Raw genomic sequence first — 19,172 nt, forward strand, 5'->3', positions numbered from 1 at the left:
GGCAGGGCTGCGGGGGGCGCTGTGGGGCGGCTGAGGCGCTGTCTGTCGGTGGGAGGCAGGGCTGCGGGGGGCGCTGTGGGGCGGGTGAGGCGCTGTCTGTCTGTGGGAGGCCGGGCTGCAGGGGGCGCTGTGGGGCGGCTGGGGCGCTGTCTGTCGGTGGGAGGCCGGGCTGCGGGGGGCGCTGTGGGGCGGCTGAGGCGCTGTCTGTCTGTGGGAGGCCGGGCTGCGGGGGGCGCTGTGGGGCGGCTGAGGCGCTGTCTGTCGGTGGGAGGCCGGGCTGCGGGGGGCGCTGTGGGGCGGCTGAGGCGCTGTCTGTCGGTGGGAGGCCGGGCTGCAGCGGGCGCTGTGGGGCGGCTGAGGCGCTGTCTGTCGGTGGGAGGCCGGGCTGCGGGGGGCGCTGTGGGGCGGCTGAGGCGCTGTCTGTCTGTGGGAGGCCGGGCTGCAGGGGGCGCTGTGGGGCGGCTGAGGCGCTGTCTGTCGGTGGGAGGCCGGGCTGCGGGGGGCGCTGTGGGGCGGCTGAGGCGCTGTCTGTCGGTGGGAGGCCGGGCTGCGGGGGGCGCTGTGGGGCGGCTGAGGCGCTGTCTGTCGGTGGGAGGCCGGGCTGCGGGGGGCGCTGTGGGGCGGCTGAGGCGCTGTCTGTCGGTGGGAGGCCGGGCTGCGGGGGGCGCTGTGGGGCGGCTGAGGCGCTGTCTGTCGGTGGGAGGCCGGGCTGCGGGGGGCGCTGTGGGGCGGCTGAGGCGCTGTCTGTCTCTCTCTCTCTGGCTGGCCGCGGGGCAGGGTTGTTGGGGTTGGGCCCAGCAGCCGCGCGGCGGAGAGCGCTGAGCCCCCCTGGCCGGGTGAGCCGCGTGTGGCGGGATCCGGCCCCTGGCGGGGCTGAGCAGCTGGGGCCGATGCAGGAGCCGCTCCCGTCCCCGCAGCGGCGTGAGGGGAGGAGGGAGCGGGCCGCGACTTGCTCCGGGTGCTCGCCGCGCCCCTGCCTCGCCCGGCGATGGGCGGAGTCTCCTGCCCCGGCCCTCTGAGACCGGCGGCTGCCTGGGCGGCCGGGGGAGCCGGTGCCCCGTGGGGTCTGCGCGCTGTGGGCTCTGGGTCCGTGGGGTGGAGGGGCGGGGAGCCGGTGCCCCGCGGAGGCGGGGTGGGGCGGCAGGAGGCAGCAGCGCTCTGCGGGATGCGGCGTTCGTGTCGTGGCGGGGAAGGCGACGCAGGTTGTGGTTGCGGGAGACGCCTCGGGGCCGGTTTAGCTTTTTGTGGGCCTGGCCCCACACACATTTGTGGGGCAAGGTGCAGGGGGGCTCGGGGCGGTCGGGCTCCGGCGTGACGGGGGGGGCTGGGGCACGGAGCCGCAGGGCGGCGGGAGCAGCCCAGCAGGAGGGCCCTGCTTACAAACCTGCGGCTGCCAGGCGCACACTGGCCTGCCCAGCCCTGGGCGGCCCGCAGGCCCCTTCCCCTTGAGGGCGAGCCCGCCCCACACCGCCCCCCTGCCCAGAGACCTCCCGCAATGGCCTCCCACCACAACTGCACCACACCGCTCCCCGCCCAGAGACTTGCCCACCGCCTTCCTCACAGCCCCCCCAACCCCGTCACAGCCCCCCATATTCCTGAGGCGAGTCTGCACCAACGCATTAAAATTTCTGCGCACAGTGTTTTAAGATTCTGCAGAGTTTATTCGTCAATAAATAAATGTGGAGGCTCCAACATGGCAGTGGGGAGCACAGACCACTGGTTGCATGGAGGTGGGAGATTACCCTGCAGCCTCCCCCCACTCCATCCTGGGACAGGGGCTCGGCCATGAGGCTGTACCCGACCCTGACGCAGTGCAGGGGCCAGGCCTGCCCCAGAAACACCCTGGGGCCCTTCCCCCCCGTGCCAGGCGTATCAGGTTGTGGGCGAACAGGCTCAGCCCGGCAGCAGGATCCAAATGCAGAGGGACTTAGTGTAGGGCTAAGAGAGTTCTCTGTGGGGCAATCTGGGTGCGGGAGGCTCAGTGGGAGAGTTGGATGCACAGAAGTTCATTGTGGGGTTTCAGGGGCAATGGGACTCTGCAGGGGATCCAGGTGAAGGTGTTTGGGGCTCAGCGGGGAGGGTGAGATGGGGTACAGGAGAGATGGGGTTCATTTGGGTGGGGGTGCAGGTGTTTGGGGCTCAGTGGGGAGGGTGTCTGGAGGGCTCATCGGCGTGGTTCAGATGCAGGGGAGATTGAGCTTGTTAGAGTGAGGGTTGGATGGGCCTGTTTAACAGGGGAGCCCTAGTTTTTGCCAAGGGGATGCCGCACACTGGGCTCCAGCGTTCTCCTGCCCCTGCTTTCCCTTCCCTTCCTCTCCCCACTGCTCCATCTCCTCCCCCTCCCACCCCATTCCTTCCCCCCTGTCTCTTTCCCCCTGCCCCTGCTTCTTTCTACCCCGGCTTCCCCATCCCCTTCTCTTCTCCATCCCATGCCCCTTCCCCACCATTCCATCTCTTCCTCTCCCCACCCCACCCCCTTCCTTCCCCACTGCCTCTTTCCCCCAAGCCACAGCCTGCCCCTGCCCTTCCCCACCATAGGCACTTACTGTTGTACAGAAAACAGGATGGCTCCCAGCACACAGAACGGGAGCTCAATCTAGGACCCAGAAAGTGGCATCTTCTGAGCAGCACTCTCTTTGGGCAGCTCTGTGCTTGCAGAAAGGGTGGGGGAGGCAGTGGCATGTGACTCTGTGTGCCCCCATGCCTTGCCTCTGTTAGGGGGATACTGCCCCCCCCCAAACTAAGCCCATGTGTGTTCTCCGCTGCCACCCCCCTCCCTTTGCTTCTCCGTCACTTTTGAAAGGGAAGCAAAGAAATCTGCAGGGGATCTGTTTTCATTCCCCCAGGAGTACTCCATACAGAACACCCACTGCCCAGTGGCCCTCCCCCTGACCCTCCAGAGACCTACTCCCCCACGCCCTTTCTGCCCCCCAGCCACACTCACTGGCCTGCTGGCAGTGACTATGTCCATACATGGGCTGAGCCTGCAGCACTGCTGGGGCCGGTCAGGGATCCCTCTGGCCCCTTGGAAGCGGCATAACCAGCCAGGGCAGAGTGGGAGCCTGGCCTGCCCCAGCCAGGCTCCCTCAAGACCCACATGCCTGGAGGGGGCCAGTAGGGCTGCCCCTAGACATTGTGGTGCCCTATGCCGTCCCCTGCAGGGGGGAAGAGGGGCTGCACCCAAGGTGTGTGGGGGGCAGGAGCAAGCTTGGGGGGTAGGGGAGAAACCACCCTCCAGCACAAGCTGGCGGAGCAGGCTGGGTCTGCGTCACTCCCTTTCCTGCTAGCTGGTGATTGCAGGGGGGCCTGACCCCACACTCATGGGGTGTTGGGAAGTGGAGTGACCCAGCCCCAGTCTGCTCCACTCTGCTCCCCTGGCTCCCAGCCTTGGGACTGGGGGGCACAGGGGAACCACCCCCCGCACTCACTGGTGGTGCGGCTGGGAGCCGGTGGAGCGGGCTGGGGCTGGGTCACTCCACTTCCTGCTACCCACTGAGTGCAGGGAGAGCCTGACCCCTGCTGCAGTCCCCCAGGACTTAGCTCAGGGGAAGGGGTGGGGTGAAGTGTGGGCAGGGCTGGGGTGGAGCAGAGGCAGGAAGAGGGGAGGCGGGGGTGGAGCAGGGTCGGGGGTAAATTTCCTGGCCTGCTCAGCCGGCTGGGAGATAAGGCTTGAGGCTGGAGCAGCAAGTCCGGACACTGGGGCCCCTTCTGAGTGTGGCCCAGCACCATGGAGCCACTGGTGCCATGGTAAACCCAGTACTGGGACCCCTCCGTGGTTTGGTAGGGACAGGGATGCTGCCAGCTCTTGCCTGGAGTCACTCCCCACTTATCTTTGTTTCTAGAGAAGCAGGATTGCTGGAAAACTTCTGGTCCAGAGATTGTGCTGGATTTTTGAAAAATGGACCGGAATCCTTCGCCCCCTTCTAGCGATGCTGAGGACGAGCAGGCAGCAGGGGATTCCATTGGGAACACAGTCTACAGCAAGCATTGGCTGTTCAGTATCCTTACAAAACTGATAGAGGTGCGTGATAAGTGCCATTTCTCGGTCTCTGAAGATGTGCTGGGGACACTCTTAGGTACTGAGCTCTTTTTGTGTTAACAGATGACCTGCAGGTTAAATAATGGGTGTTGTAACATGTAGAGAAAGTGACCTCAGTAAGTAACCAGGGATAAGATTGCTCACTGTTATAAGGAAGGTGAATAGCTGTTTAAGCTAAAGGACAACTTTGGTGCAAGAATAAAGGGATGTAAACTGCTCATGAACAAATTCAGGTGGGAAATTAAAAGAATGTTTCTAGTCATTAGAGGGGTGGAAGCAGCATCCCAATAGGACTTGAGGGGCAGCCAACACAATTAGTTTTAAGAGAGCACTCGAGAAATTTATGAGTATAATTTATAAGTATGTATGACAAATATGTGATGTAGGGGGTCAGGGCTCAAGAGCCCTGGGGTTCACTTCTGGTTTATGTCTCATGTTCCTAAAAGCTTATGGTTTTAGTCAGCCACTGGTGGGGGGTCAGGAAGGCATTTCCTGGCCCACAATGTATTCTAGGGGTGTTCTTTTTTTATTTCCTTCCTCTGAAGCATCAGGGATGACCAGGGCTGGAGATAGGATACTGGATGGGGAGGGCCAGTACTCTAAGTTGGCACCAAACATTCTTTCTCTCTCAGATGCTTGGCTACCTGGTTCTTGCTCACATATCGTTGTATGATTTGATAACTTTAATGTAGCTAGCCCAGTGCACACAATTAATTTGTTATGAGAAATATATCTTACTCACCTGTGTGTAATATCTCTGCAAAGGAAGTAATACTTGAACATTTCAAGAGAGGACCTCATACCCTCTAACAAATGTTGATTAACTTCCCAGCAATCTGTCAGGTAGGTAAGTATTGTTGTCCCTGCTTTTTTAGATGAGTAAATTGAGCCCAGGTGAAGTGAAAGGCCTGCATATCGTTCAAGGAAAGTCTTTTCTGCCCAAGAAGATTAATTTAGAAAATGCTTAAAAATGAGCAGTACAGTTTTGGAAGGTCTGAAAAGAGTAGATTGTTAGTGTCGTCTGTCTTTGGATAACTAAAGCAATAGATTGTCTTGAAGAATTCACTGTCACTCCCTTACTGTTGCTCCGTTTTCTTTTTACTTCACTTGATAGGTCATTAGCCCTGAAAAGAGTGACTCCAACTCGAATCGTGAGGAAGTGCAGACAGAGCTAGATGAAGAAATGGAGAATGACATTTGTAAAATGTGGGACATGTCAATGGACGAGGTATGTTGGTGAGCAGCCTGTAATGAAGTATTGAATTCAACTGTAAAGCTGAGAAATTTCTCTGCAGTGCCTCAGCCTTTCACTGAATATCTTCAGTCGAAATGCTCCTCTAAGAAGAGGATTGATAGCGCTGGTTAGTGGAAGATTTAACAAGCACTCTTTGCCAGCTTCCGAACTTGGATGGTGTTGCTCCTTCTCTATTCTAGTTGGTGCTATCTGCTGAGGATCCTCTAAGCAGAGTACGTCTGGTAAGTTGACGTAAAAGATGCCTGTCCCTATCATGAAACTTTTTCAAGTACCAGGCTGAGAATTGCAAGATTTTTTATGTGCTTTAAAGCAAACACTATCTCATGAAGAAAGACCTTCTATTAGATACAGGCAGTTGGGTCCCGGGAAGGGAAGGGGCGGACACCAGGATGGAGTTGCATTGGTGCTAAAGTCCAATATCTTTTCATATGTTGAGGAGATTTAGAATAAAATCTGCTTCTGTCACAATAGTACAAGTATATGCACTGACTTTAGCAGTGCGCAAGGAAGAAATCAATGAATTTTATAATGATGTACAGAAAGCAATACAAGAAGTTTGAAGACAAGATAGGTTATAGTGTTGGGAAACTTTCATGTGAAAGTAGGATTGGACTGGATTTCTGGGATGGAGCAACAGGCAGATTGAAACTCAATGAAGAAAGCAAAAGAGGAGAGAAGCTACTAAATTTCTGCCTACGCAACAACCCAGTGATAATGAACACGCTGTTCCAACAAAGAAAGCTGATGAGGGAGTGGAATTGGCTATCACGTGATGGGCAAAGTAAGAATATGATAGATGATGTACTTGTGAATCACAGGTGGAAATCAAGTGTGTTGTCATGCAGATTATTTGTGGCAGATATTGGATCAATTCATAAGTTAATGTTGGCATTGACGGGGTTGAGGCTGGGCGCAACTGAAAATGTGCCAAGAACTAAAATCTATGACCAATTTATCAGGAAATGTGTCAGGAAAGAATACAAGGAAGCTGTTCAGAAAAACATCATGTTTCTGGTGAAAGAAGAAATGAACATTGAAAAGACATAGAACAGTGTTTTGTTTTTTAAAAAAAGAGGAATACACAAAAAGAAGTGTGACACAAGTTGTATTGAAAGATAAGAAAACTAAATGGGACATATGAGTTGAAGCTGTCAACAGTGAAAGACAAGTGGAGGCAAATAGTTGAGGATGAAGAAGCAAAGCATGAAGGAGGGAAAGAATATTCTGAAGAGTTGTACGGAGTCTGGAACACAGTAGATGAAATGGTCCCTAAAAAGAATGGAGAGGTGCATAAAGCAGTGCTTGCAGAGGGACAGACCAGATTTAGACCAGGATGGAGTATAAAAAGTCAGCTCTTTGTGATGAGACAGATATCAGAGAAGCAGATATAACAAATTTGGTTGTGTTCTAACAACTTTAGAGATTTTAAACAACCTTTTGATAGCATTTGGCAGAAAAGATTATGACAAGTCTTGAACATATGGCATCCCCAAGAAATTGATCAAGCTGGTAGAAAACATTTACAGCAAGTCAATGAGTGTGGCGAGAGTAGACAAGAAGCTGATGGAAAGGTTCAGGATAACCATAGGAGTGAGACAAGGATGCACGCTTTAGCCAAATTTGTTCAGCTTGGTCCTGGAAGCAGTATTGATTAGCACTGAGAGATAATATGACTCCTCTTATTTCATGTGGGAGGATAGTGAATCACCTTAGATTCACAGAGGATGTTGATTTCCTAGCATTGTCCAAGGAAGATTTACAGAGAATAACTGCCAGGTAGACTGAGAAAGCAGAAAGTTTGGACTGAAGATCAGCATGAGGAAGGCAAAAACTCTGACAACTGAAAGATCAGGGAAGAGGACAAGATCAAACATATCTACAGTTGTGTGTCTCTATTTTCATTTGTCATTGACTGTAATTGACAAGCCTACAGGGCTTGGTAGATAACTCACCTGTCATAGTGAATCTGACAACTGCTTGATCCAGCCTGATTCAATGAGAGAAACATTTGATTTGCATGTGGAAATTATATTTTAAAAAGGAAAAAAAAGTCTAATTAACACTTTTTCTCCCCAGGATGTTGCATTATTTCTCCAAGAATTTAATGCCCCTGATATATTTATGGGAGTGTTTGCCAAGTCTAAGTGTCCTCGACTTATTGTAAGTATAGATTAATGGAAAGTGCTGTCCTAGGTGAACACTTGCAAAATGTCCTCCCCTTTCTCCTTCCTTCTTGTTTTGTTTGTATAGGAGTTGAATGGTAAGGTGGAGTTGGGGGGTGGCTTTTAAAATAAACTACAGCCAGTGCTTTCAATCTTCCTTCTGCTCTTTGGTCTATGATCAGTTCTTAGAAAATGTTACAGGTCTTGAATGTAGGTATTTGTTCTGGTCTCCCAAGGTGATTTTGGTCTTAGTGGATTATCAGATATCAGTACTTACAATTCTGTCATTCTTATAATCACTTGTCCCGCCCCCACCCCCCCGCTTTTCAGCTCATGTGATTTTAGCAGTCTGTATCTCACAATCCACTCTAGATAGGAATTAAGATTAGGAATTCCAGAAGTGCTCAGTGTTGTTGTGACGGGTCTGGTACTGCAGCGCCCCTTTGTGGCGGGGGCAGGAGGGTGTTGGGGCCTAGCCACTCCTATGTTCCCACGCCTGTCCTGTAAGGGCGTTCCAGTGTGGCCCCATGGCCGGCTTTCCTGTGCTTGCCCCTTAGTCGGGGTAGTGGGACCTACCCGCTTGAGTCCAGGTGTCGCCCTGAGTATCGGGCAGTGTGGCCCGACGGCCAGGTCCACATAAATTGCTCCCCATGTTGGGGTAGTGCAGCCTGGTGGCTGGAGTCTATACAATCCCCCTCGCAAGCAGGGTAGTGCGGCCTGGCGGCCGGAGTCTGTATAACTCACCCTGCACCTTGGGGCAGTGTGGCCCGGCGGCCGGAGTCCATATAACTCCCCCTCAGGCAGGGAGGTGTATCCCAATGGTGGGAGAGGTAGGGGGACCCAGGCCTGCCCTCTCCACCGGGTCCCGACCCAGGGCTCTTCTACTGGCGGTGTTTCCCCTCGTGCTTAGCTCGGCGGGGATCCGCCTGCAACACATCGAACGTCAGCACAGCTTTGATGCTGCCTGTCTCTAAGATGCCCCTGGGTCACTTCCTACCCTCAATGTCGCCTTCTCCACTCCTGCGGGGGGGGTCCTCCGGTCTGTCCCCTCTGGACAAAACCTCCGTCCTGGGCGTTGGGTGTGTCCCGGCTTGGCTGGCCCCTGGATCTGGGAACTTTGGGTGTCCCTCCTCCAGAGCTGGCAGTGTGCCTCCTTCTCCTCCCGTGGTCAGCCCAGACTGAGCACCTTTGCAGGCTTTTATACTTATTCCCCAGTTGGCGCATGCCCAGCAGGGCTTCCTCTGCCAGGAAGGAAGGGTTAACCCCCACGATACCAGTGTGGGGCCACTCTGCCCCGTCACAGTTGTCTTAACTCCACTCGCACTGAAGTCAGTGGAAGAAGAATTAGGCTAATACTGATGGCTTTTGAAAATCTCACTTTTAATGCTTTATGTCATTTGAAAGTTGGGTTCCAAATTCTCTGATCATATATGCCGTGGCATTGGCGTCTCTCCTTAGCAATTTGAGACAGTGGCTGCTAAAATTGTGGTGTAATTTAAAGGTGGTGAAAAAAGATGGGAGTAAAAATGACTTTCTTTTTTACCTTTTTACCTGTCAGGGCTAGAATCCAAACTTTACGTTACTGAAGATTTGAGATTTCCAAGGTTTCCAGTGACATTTGTTATTAGCACTAGTTATTCACAAGATACTTCAGAGTCCTTGATCTCGGTGTAGAGCTGTACATTCTTTTGGTCATTGTCCAGGAGTGAATATAATCTGTTGGTGATATCTGCTGCATTTTGTTTTTAAAAATACTGCAATCAGCAATTGAGGTCTGTGAGGGGTTTATTGAGAAGATCCTTTCTCTTGTCAGGAGGCGAATATGTCATGGGGTTGCATTTGTGTGCTGAGTTCTTTGTTCTTATGCTGTTCTTACGCTTATGAATCCAGCTAAGCTCCAAACTGATTTGCACAAAGTATCTATTTGTCTGGCCTATCTAACGAAACCAGAGAAGTTTGTTTCAAGGTATATTCATTTTTGATTTTTTAAACCCTTAACTATGATAAGCCTGAGGAATACTTGCCATCATTTGTCCATAGTATAATTAGCCATCAGTGCATCCGAGGCATTCCTACATGACATCTCTAATGGAAACATTCAGTCTGTGTGGAAAGTGAACGCTAATACTAACTCATGTAGAAAAGAAGTGAGAACCAGCTCCCCCACAGTTAGATCTGTACCCTAAGGGTACCTATATTGCATTGTCTAATCCCACTATAATTTGACTTCACAGGAAATCTGTGTGGGAATATTGGGTAATATGGCCTGTTTCCAAGACATATGCATGTCTATTAGTAAAGATGACAATCTTGGGTGAGTTTGTTTGTGTGTGCTTTTGCGTTGCATCATGTGTGTGTATATGTTTACAAAATATGGATTAAACATTAAGACTCTTTTTAGTCTTAGATTTTGGACCAAATAGATTAGGGTTAAATGTTAGAAAATTAATTTTATTGTAAATATTTTTGTCTCTGTAGTCGTTTCTTTTATTTATTTTTTTTAACAAAGAAAGGGTCATTTATTGGGCTTGTCTGTCTTGAGAAGTGCAATGCAGATAAATTAATCCACTGTTCTGTATCTCACACGGGTTATGTTAAGAGGAGGAACAAAGTTTCTCGTTCTCTGCCCCAACTTAGTTCAGGCATTTCAACTGACTAGTTGCTGAATGGAAGATAATGCCGCTTTGAGAAATTTTCAGTGCTAAAAAAAGCTATGATGAAGAGAAGAACTATCAGTTAACCATGAGTCTCCTCCTAACACTCATCATAAACCCTTGAGCATATATTGATAGATGCCCAGGAATGCATTTTTTGTCTGAATTTTTAGAATTGGAAATATCATTAATTTCTGCACAAGTAGAGGAGGATTTTACTTTTATGTTGCGGCAAACTGCTGGTATGAAAAATTGATGTGAAATTAATCCTGTTCTAAAATTAATTTTTTTTAAGAACAATTCAGTTAAACTTCATATTGTAACTTTTATTTACAGACAAATATTATTGCAACATTTATGTGATTCGGACTCTCCTACTTTGCTGGAAACAAGCAGGTAGGGCATCTTGTTAGCAACTGAAATATTGATGTTTGATAGTTTTAATGTGTTCTAATGCTTGTAAATAAAATCCTTGAGAGTGGGCTGATTATTTTGTTTTCTCTCCCTTTCCATTCTTAAGTTCCACAGTGTACTTGGATTTCATCCCTCGTGGGCTTGATTTTTTTTCTCCATTGTACCAGTAAGATTAGTGTAAATCCACAGTAACACTACTGTAACTAGGACCTGACCCACTATATTTTAATTACATGCAAAGCTAAAATTGCAGTTATTGTCTAGGTTGTTGTTAACCTGCCTCTCCCAAGCTGAGGTGGCCAACATCTGGGTTGAAAGAATCCGAGAAAACCCATCCGTGTATGAGTGTGTTTGTTTTATCATGTCAAGCTCTACAAATGGTAAGTTGCCAAGTAATTTGGGTATTGGTGTTGATAGATAAAACGCAATGCTGAAGTACATCTGAATTGTAAAGACAAATTGTTTTTTTTTTAAAGTGTAGAATACATTAAAAATAGTAAACTTCATGAGTACAGAATAAACTGCATGTACTCTTGCAGGTTTTATAGATCTGTCTGATCCCTAAAGAAAAAGGGAAGATTGAAATCGGCCCTAGATTTACATCTGTGCAGGATCAAATTTCTTTCATTAAGGCAAATCACATGGTCCTTATTGAAGTACATGTACTTGGCATTTTTATTGTTTTAAAACAAGCCCATGTTTTCAGTTATTCCAGTGTAACATTGTATCTCTTTTTAAGATTTGCTATCTAAATGCACTGTTGTCTTGTTAGAACTAAACTGAAAAACACTTTTAGAAAAATAAGCCAAGTAATAGGCAGCTATTCTGTTTCTTCTTGTAACATTTCAATTCTTACACTGTTTTAAGCATGTACCTTGACTGACATTTATAAAAATGTGTTTTTCATCTTCAGCTAAATAAAAACAGCAGAATGTTTATGCAAAAATCCTAAAATTTCAGCTTTTTGACTTAGAAGAAACATCCCTACTGTTCCCTATTTTAAGAAATAATAATACTTTGCTCTTCTGTTTGAGGGTCTTGTATGTTTGATTTCAGTGGGACTACTGAAAGTGTGAAGTGCTACTCAGCATGAATATTTATTCTAAATTCTGTTTTTTGTGTGTTAACATGGGTAAGAATTTTGTATGCTAGTTTTTCATTATTCATCAAAATTTATTATGTTTTTGTCTGTGCAGTTGAACTGCTGGTTAAAGTGGGCGAGGTGGTGGACAAGCTCTTTGACCTGGATGAAGAACTAATGTTAAAGTGGATTAAAAATGGCTCTTGTCAGTCAGTGGGACAGTCTACAGATGATTCCCCAGAAGAACATCCAGATTTTAAGATTGTACCTTGTGTACTTGAAGCAGCAAAACAAGTCTGGTACGTGTGCTTTTTCTCCTTAATTTTGGGGCTAGGGTGACTGCTGATTATCTTCTTGCAGCCCAATCCTGAAACTCTTGACTTCAGTGGGGCTACTCCTATGAGTAATAGGATTTGGTCCCTGTGATTTGTCATATAAAAGTGCCATGATGATTTATTCTAAAGTTTCTTGTTGTTTGTGGGCCAGTTGGATAATCCTTGTATCCTAGTGTTCATGAAGAGTCATTTTTCTATTAATAATGAACTCATCTGTTTTCTTTGTTTGATGTAGCTCAGATAATCCAGAGGGGCTTGATGTTTATATGCATATCTTGCAGCTCCTAACCACAGTGGATGAGGGCATTCATGCTATTGGTAAGACACTTGAATTGTTGTATATTATGGAACAATGCTGCAGTGACGTTAGATCGTGACAGATACTTAAGTAAAAAAAAAATTGTCTCCTTGAATCGGTTTTTTTCTTTCTCAAGTGCAGTCTCCTGATGGAGGAAAAGAGACTTGGACTTTACTTTATGGTCTGGTTTGCCATGAACTCTGCCAGCCAGATGATCCACCAATCATCATTCAAGAGCAGAAGAGTGTATTGGCCTCTATTTTGTCTGTACTGTCTGCCATGTTTGCTTCACAGATACAACAGGAATATGTCAAGATGAGAAAAAGCAAGTATCATTTTTAGTTCCTGTACAATTGATGACTTTAGAGTCATGCCAGTAGTGGGGTGGCATGTTAATTTAATTTATTAATGGTTACTCAAGACTGGTTTAGGGCACAGAATTGTTACAAGTTTAGAACAACATAAAGGTAACAAATTGGCCCATTATAAAGAAAGGGGTGACTTGCAAAATTTTTATCTAAACCAGAGTTCAGATTTAAATGTTTCTAAAATTCGGGGGGTATTTGGAGCTGGATTTTCAGCTGAGTCTCCTCTTTACCAGTTATGGTGATAAGTAATAGAACTGCAAAAATAATACTTGTTAATGACAGAGGCTGGGGTTGCAGTTATTTTAAGAGGTAGGAGGGAATTCTGTATTTAATTCGTGCATTTTTATCATTTGCATCAACCATTGTGAATGTCTCTGAGAAATGGATGAAAACATAGGCTAGCCTTTAAGATGGAAAGGAGTGACATGGAATGAGAGTTGATTTCTTTAGGAGCAGAAAATTGCACTGCTCACTTGGCTGGCAGTTGGGTTTATTATTGTGCAAAGTTTACTGTACTACCCTCTGTTTTCCTTTCTTCAGATGGTAACTAAATTGAATGGCTTACAGCAATGTCCAGGTTTCCTTTGCTATTGGGTCTGGGCTTGGTGCAGCCTAGGTATACAAGTAATGGGGAGAGGGCTCAAGGAGTTGGACCTGCACAAGGTAGCACATACCCTTCCAGTAAAAGGGGGGAGATTGGTTTGGCTTAGGCATCAGAAGCATGGGAGGTATTGTGCTTTCTGTGAACTATTGCTGGGGAAATTCCCCCATGCCATGGAGCTATGTCTTTAAAGACACATGGCCTGCAGAAAGGAGTGGTGTGCAGTTATGATAGAGAGTGAGATACCAATTGTATGTAACAATTCCCAGGTCTCTCGAGTTTTGTCTCCTGGATTGTGCTATCTCCTGACACTTTTAAAAACCTTATTGACAAACAGTGACATATACAGATAACCTATGGTCTTGAAGCAATCTGAATGTACATTTCTACATCCTTATCAAATCTTTCTTCATGTTTCAAAATGGATCCTCTTGACAGTATCTGGGAAAAAAAACCCAAATCTGTCTTTCAGTTTGTAAAACTGTGGTTTCCTGTTTTTGTATATTAGATATGCCTCTGATTGGGAGTTTGATTCGAATCTTACAAAACATGGAGGACTGTGGGAAGAGATCTTTTGATAACTCAAAGAAATCACAGCCAGAGGAGACTAAGAAGTCGGGAACAGTTGAGGAAGACTTCCATCTGAAAATCTTGAAGGATATCTGTTGTGAATTGCTTTCCAATATGCTTCAAGAATTGACTAAGGTAAAGAGAAAAATTTTAGGAGGATTTTATGCAGAGGAGGGAAAGAGGAAATCTTATTATTCAAGGGGCATTTTCTTCCTTTTCTTTGCTCAAAGTACAACTATGTACCAGAATTGAGTTCTGTAAGGTTCTGGTTAGAGAAGTGACTGGAGGCACAACTGTAACCTATATGGCACAAGATAGAGACCAAGATATTTCTGAGGACTTCAATCAGTTTATCTCACAAAGTAACCTTCTTGATGTACATTGGTAATTCCTTGTTGCATGTGAATTAATGAAGTTCAGTCAGGGAAAGAATACATGTAGGTCTTTATTTAAGTGGCAATTTCTCAGCTCCTGGCTAATAAGTTCTGAAGATTTTTTTTGTGAGAGCATTTAAACTGAGAGAATGTTTTCCCATTTTCTATTCGGTTTTGCGTCAACTATTGTCTCTAGACTGTAAGCTTTCTTATTTATATGATGTATTTTACCTGCTTTACAATACAAGGACATGTATATGTAGAGCCCTTTATTTTCAGTTTTTATTTTGTTTGATTTTTCCCAGGAATTTATCAGTGTTTATTACCACAACAACAAAAACAGGTGAAAATCAGTGCAAAAAATTATTAATAATTTTTCTGGGTAAATATTGGGGTATATTTTGGTGGTTGAAAAGACGGGGGGGAAAGTATTCAGTAGATTAATGCTCTGAATTCCATTCATCAATGTGGTTTGCTGTAGAATTAAAACACAATGCCACCTCTGAGTTTAAGAACCAGTATATCTCTAATCCCCAAATAAAACTTTTCATTTGAATAAAAAATGTACTCTTGTAGCCTTAGAACTATTAGACTATGAATATTTACATTTAATAATTGGGACACATCGTGTGCAGCGCATACACTCAACTTCATCCTTTTCTCCTGTTTTTGTTTTTTTAAAACTTTTGAGTGCTTCCTTGAGTTCTGAAACATATTCCGATACAGATTTTCGTTTTCTTCCCATTTGTGTATGTCAAATCTTTAAACCGTTATCTGCTAACAGCTTGAAATGTGTACGTGGTGGGTGTGAGATTCATCAGTACGTTCGCTTGTGCATGCACTTCAGAGCTTGTGTGCGTGCCTGTGTACATCTCGTAGACTAATTTGTAGCTTTACTTCAACGGGCAGCTTTGCACATACACACAGACTAGTGTATTATCGTAATACAGTACAATGCATGAGATATCTGTATTTTCATAATAGAACAAGTTATTTTTTATATATTTGAATGATACAAAAGTAGGGTGGAACTCAGGAAAAAAAAGAATAATACTTTTTTGTAAAACCTGGGAGTTTTTTGGTAAAAATCCGTTTAAACTGAAAACGAAGGGGCTTATATATATGACACTATGCACGTGGCTGTGAGCTTATGTATTCAGCAACTGTTTATGAAATACTAGTTGTGTTTATTTTTTACTGTTGTTTTCTAGGAAAACATATTAGAGGGATTGAACCAGGGATATCTAAATGAACAGAAATGTTCCTGTGCGTTTCAGAATCTTTTACCACTATATTTCACTTCAGTGAGTATGTGACAAAATCTTTAACATGGGTGAGAACATGCAGGGCAATTTATAGCCAGGTTTAAAGAGGGCAGGATTACTCTGACATAAGATGCAATATCGGATGACACATCAGACATTTATATTTTCTTTCCTTTTTTTTTGGCTCACATCAGCCAAAACTTTGAGCTAGATCATCAGCTAATGTAAATTGGCAGAGCTGCTTTGTTTTAATAGAGTGATTTAAAAAAAAAAAAGCATATCTGATTTCCAAAGAACGAAAAACAAATATATATTTTTTAAGCAAGCTCAAACCTTCACTGGTATTGGAGCGAATTGTATTCTATAGATTAGTCTGTGGATGTCGTTGGACTCAACGATATCTCGTGGCAAGAGTTTAGCATGATTCAAAAAAGGTTGAGCTATTTATATAGATAACTAGAAGATCCAGTTCTACATCAGTAAACACTTAAAAAAAAAAAAGTCTTGGAAGTGATATAAACACTCGTTTTTCAGGCTTCAAACCAGCTTCTAATTTTGGATGTTTGGGGGGCAGATTAATTTGTCCTATAACTGCCTAGTGCAGGGTTTCTTGCACCTTCTTCTGAAATAGTACTGTCTGCTGTCAGTGATAGGCTACTGGAATATACAGACCACTGGTCTGAGCCAGTATGGCAATTCCTTCATTCCATCTGAGTGTATTTGTGTTTTGTTTCATACTTGTGTTTTATTTCTAGGTGGAAAGTTTCCTTGAAGCACTGCGTGAGGCTGATCAGACGCTTGCTGACAGTCTAGAAAAACGTTTCCCAAGCCTGAGGCTGCAGACATAAGAAAGTACATGGAATATTTTCTTCCTATGGAATGAGGATTTTGACTGTTTCTTTACAGTATTTTAGAAATCAACATGTCCATAAACTCAGAAGAATGAGTTTAACCCCCTTACCTGCAGATGGTATTTAAGAAATTTCACAGATATTCCTGGTTAATCTTGGATTAACCTGATCTGGGATGGGGAAGGAAATAAACTCACTTGAAGTCAGTTCTTCATCCTGCAGTCTTGTCAGCTTTTGTGATCAGAGGCTTTGATTTCTTTGCTTATTTGAAGTGCAAAGCAGAACTATAAATATTCTTTTGTATTTTAATAACCTGTGAGCTTGTGCTTTTCATCTGTTGAAACAATGAAATGTATGGAATCTTTTAAAATGCTACTGACTCTCTTGCATTGTTCTTGGTAGGAGGGTTAGTCAAAAAGAAATCTTAAATATCTTCTAGCTAAGCAATCATTAATTTCTTCAGTCACCTCAGTAAAGCAGTTATATCACACTGATAAATTACTTGCTTTGTTTTGGAAGATGTCAGTAATGTGTGCAGATGTTATAGAAATTTTGCAACCTATTCTGCTACGATGTCTGTACATCTAATTTCTAAGCCCCTTTCACTATGGGCAATCTAGGGACTCTAGCTCCAACACAGTTTAAAATGAAATACTTTCAGGCTACACGGCAACTTCTGCTTGTTGTAGTCAAGTTGCCTGACGCAGAGTTATAGAGTAGATCTAGATTTAATCTCTTGCATACAAGACGCTGCTTTTTAGAAAAGCTCTCTATGCTTCAGTTCAGAAAAATATCAAACAGTTCTCGTTCCTTATTGATGTATGTTGTTATGTTGAATTATTTTGAATTAAATTAGAAATGGCTTTTTAGGCTGGGATTTTCAAAGATGCTTAAGGGAGTTAGATATCCCAGCTCCTACTGAATTTCAACTCTCTCAAATGCTTCTCAAAATCCCACTCTTCAGGTTTTTTTTAACTGCAGTACATTTTCATATGTTTTATCTGGGTGCAGTGCAGCTCATCTGTCTGCTGTGTTTGGACATCAAAGATATTACAACAATATGTTGGCTCATGTTGTTTCTATAAACTGGAACTGGCAACAAGTAGACAAAATTAATTTGAGATATAAAGATACGATGGAACAAGTTCATGGAGAATAGCTCATTAGCATACATTCATTCCACAGTTATCCAGATTTCTCTAGGCTTCTACTTTACTTGTCCTGAGTTACATGTACAGGTCGTAATTATTGAAGATACAGTATCTGTACGTGTGCTAAGTCTTTTCATCCAAGCTTGTTTTCAGAGGTGGTATTACTCAGCCATTCCATCAGGTAATTGACAGCATCTCTGTTGTTGGCAAGGGGACTTAAAAGCTTGAAAATGCTGACTGAAGTCACCATAAGAATTGCAGTCGTTTCTTGCATTTTTTATATGTTATTGGAAGCAGTTGGTAACTGAGTGGCTACAGGGTTTTCATACTACGTTGGCATTTTTGAATATTTTATTAAAACTACAGGTTTATAATAAAGTTATTTTTAAAAAGCACTTTGGTTTTCTTTACTTTGTGTCAAATATGCCTTCTGAAGAACTGTCAAATATTTACTACTGTCTTGAGTGAAGGTAACTTCTAAGAATAGAACTGAAACCTGTTTCCTGTTGTAAATATCCTGTGAAACATGTCCTCCTTTACCAGAAATTTGTTTTTAACACTGTCTCTCAATATATTGTAAGCCTTTGCTTTGTCACTAAAGCTAATGAGACAAATTATCTTTCTTCCAGTGGAAGTAGCCTTCTGGCCTTTTCCCTACATTATTTTAACGATGCTTATCTAAGAGAATACCATAGAAGTCCCTTTATTGGGAAGGTACCATAGGTTTCTTTCAGCATTCACAATCTTTGCTTGTTTTCATCTCTTGATGTTTAGTGCTTTACAAACTCTCCTTAAAGTAACTTTCATAGAAATTGAGAATGGAGAAGACCTATTAGCTCATCTAGTCCAACTCCTGGCCAATAGAAAATCATTCCCCACTCCATATTATCAATGCTTTATGCAGAGGTTGTATGTGTTTTAAATGATTGGGTGGGGGCGAGAGGATTCAGCTGTTTCTGGAATTTTTTTCCCCATAGCCTGGGTAATATCTAGCATTGCAAGACATGGCCTGAACATTATATTCTGTGGAGAAAAAGTGACTGGTTTTAACTTTTTTTTTTTAATCAGAGGAAAACACACAGGATCTGTTTAGATTTGGGTGGCTCTAAATTCAGGCTAGTGTCCTATATAAACAGAAAATGTCAAAGGTCTATGTTGTTAAATCCCTGTAAAAATGGTCCCCAAAGATATAATATGAGTACTTCTCAGCATGCTGTGAGAATGGAAAATTCTCCGTTCCATGCATTCTGCCTTTTTACAACTAAGCCAACTGTCATTAAACAACATTTCATCTACAAAGTTTTAAGATTAAAAGGGAATTGGACTGGTAATGGGATATAGTATTAATATATTGGGCTTTAGGTGTAGGGACTCCTCAGTGAACAACTCTCCCCTCTGAAATTCTTTTTCCCACTGTTCTGACAGAGTGCTAGAATGTTAATCTTCAGGCCAAGAGATAAGATTCCAGCTCTTACTTTTCTCAGGCTCTTTCCTGTGGGAATGATTATCAGCATAGTATAGTTTATTGGTGGAGTAGAGTCCACTAGTGACATCAGCCAAGCTGCTGGGTTCTTTTTAATAATTAGGGTGAATTCCCAGCCTCATTGAAATCAATGGCAAAATTCCCATTGACTTCAGTGGGGCCAAGATTTCAATCACAATCTGTTCACATCCATTTGATAGTGACAAAAAATTGTTCCCAACTGATGGCTTGTTTGGCCTATATGGGATTAGCTGAAGATCCTTGCCCAGCC

General features: G+C 44.7%; 1 protein-coding gene across 4 annotated transcripts; it reads left to right on the plus strand.

Annotated features, from left to right (window-relative positions):
- The first annotated feature begins 760 nt into the window (after positions 1-760).
- SAAL1 (serum amyloid A like 1) lies at positions 761-17,813 on the plus strand. Of its 4 annotated transcripts, none has more exons than XM_084630442.1 (14): positions 761-836; positions 3,843-4,021; positions 5,154-5,267; positions 5,474-5,515; positions 7,371-7,454; positions 9,691-9,770; positions 10,447-10,506; positions 10,789-10,904; positions 11,721-11,904; positions 12,176-12,258; positions 12,375-12,563; positions 13,716-13,912; positions 15,363-15,455; positions 16,172-17,813. In XM_084630442.1, exons 2-14 carry the CDS (start codon positions 3,899-3,901, stop codon positions 16,262-16,264), a joined length of 1,458 nt encoding a protein of 485 aa, XP_084486568.1. In that variant the 5' UTR covers positions 761-836; positions 3,843-3,898; the 3' UTR covers positions 16,265-17,813. The 4 variants fall into 4 exon arrangements, with proteins under 4 accessions (XP_084486568.1, XP_084486571.1, XP_084486570.1 ...); XM_084630444.1 differs by lacking the exon at positions 761-836 and adding an exon at positions 858-1,064; XM_084630443.1 differs by lacking the exon at positions 761-836 and adding an exon at positions 1,071-1,202.
- Positions 17,814-19,172: the final 1,359 nt, after the last annotated feature.

Source organism: Lepidochelys olivacea, assembly GCF_965140295.1.
Source record: "Lepidochelys olivacea isolate rLepOli2 genome assembly, chromosome: 6".
Taxonomy (NCBI): Eukaryota; Metazoa; Chordata; order Testudines; family Cheloniidae; genus Lepidochelys; species Lepidochelys olivacea.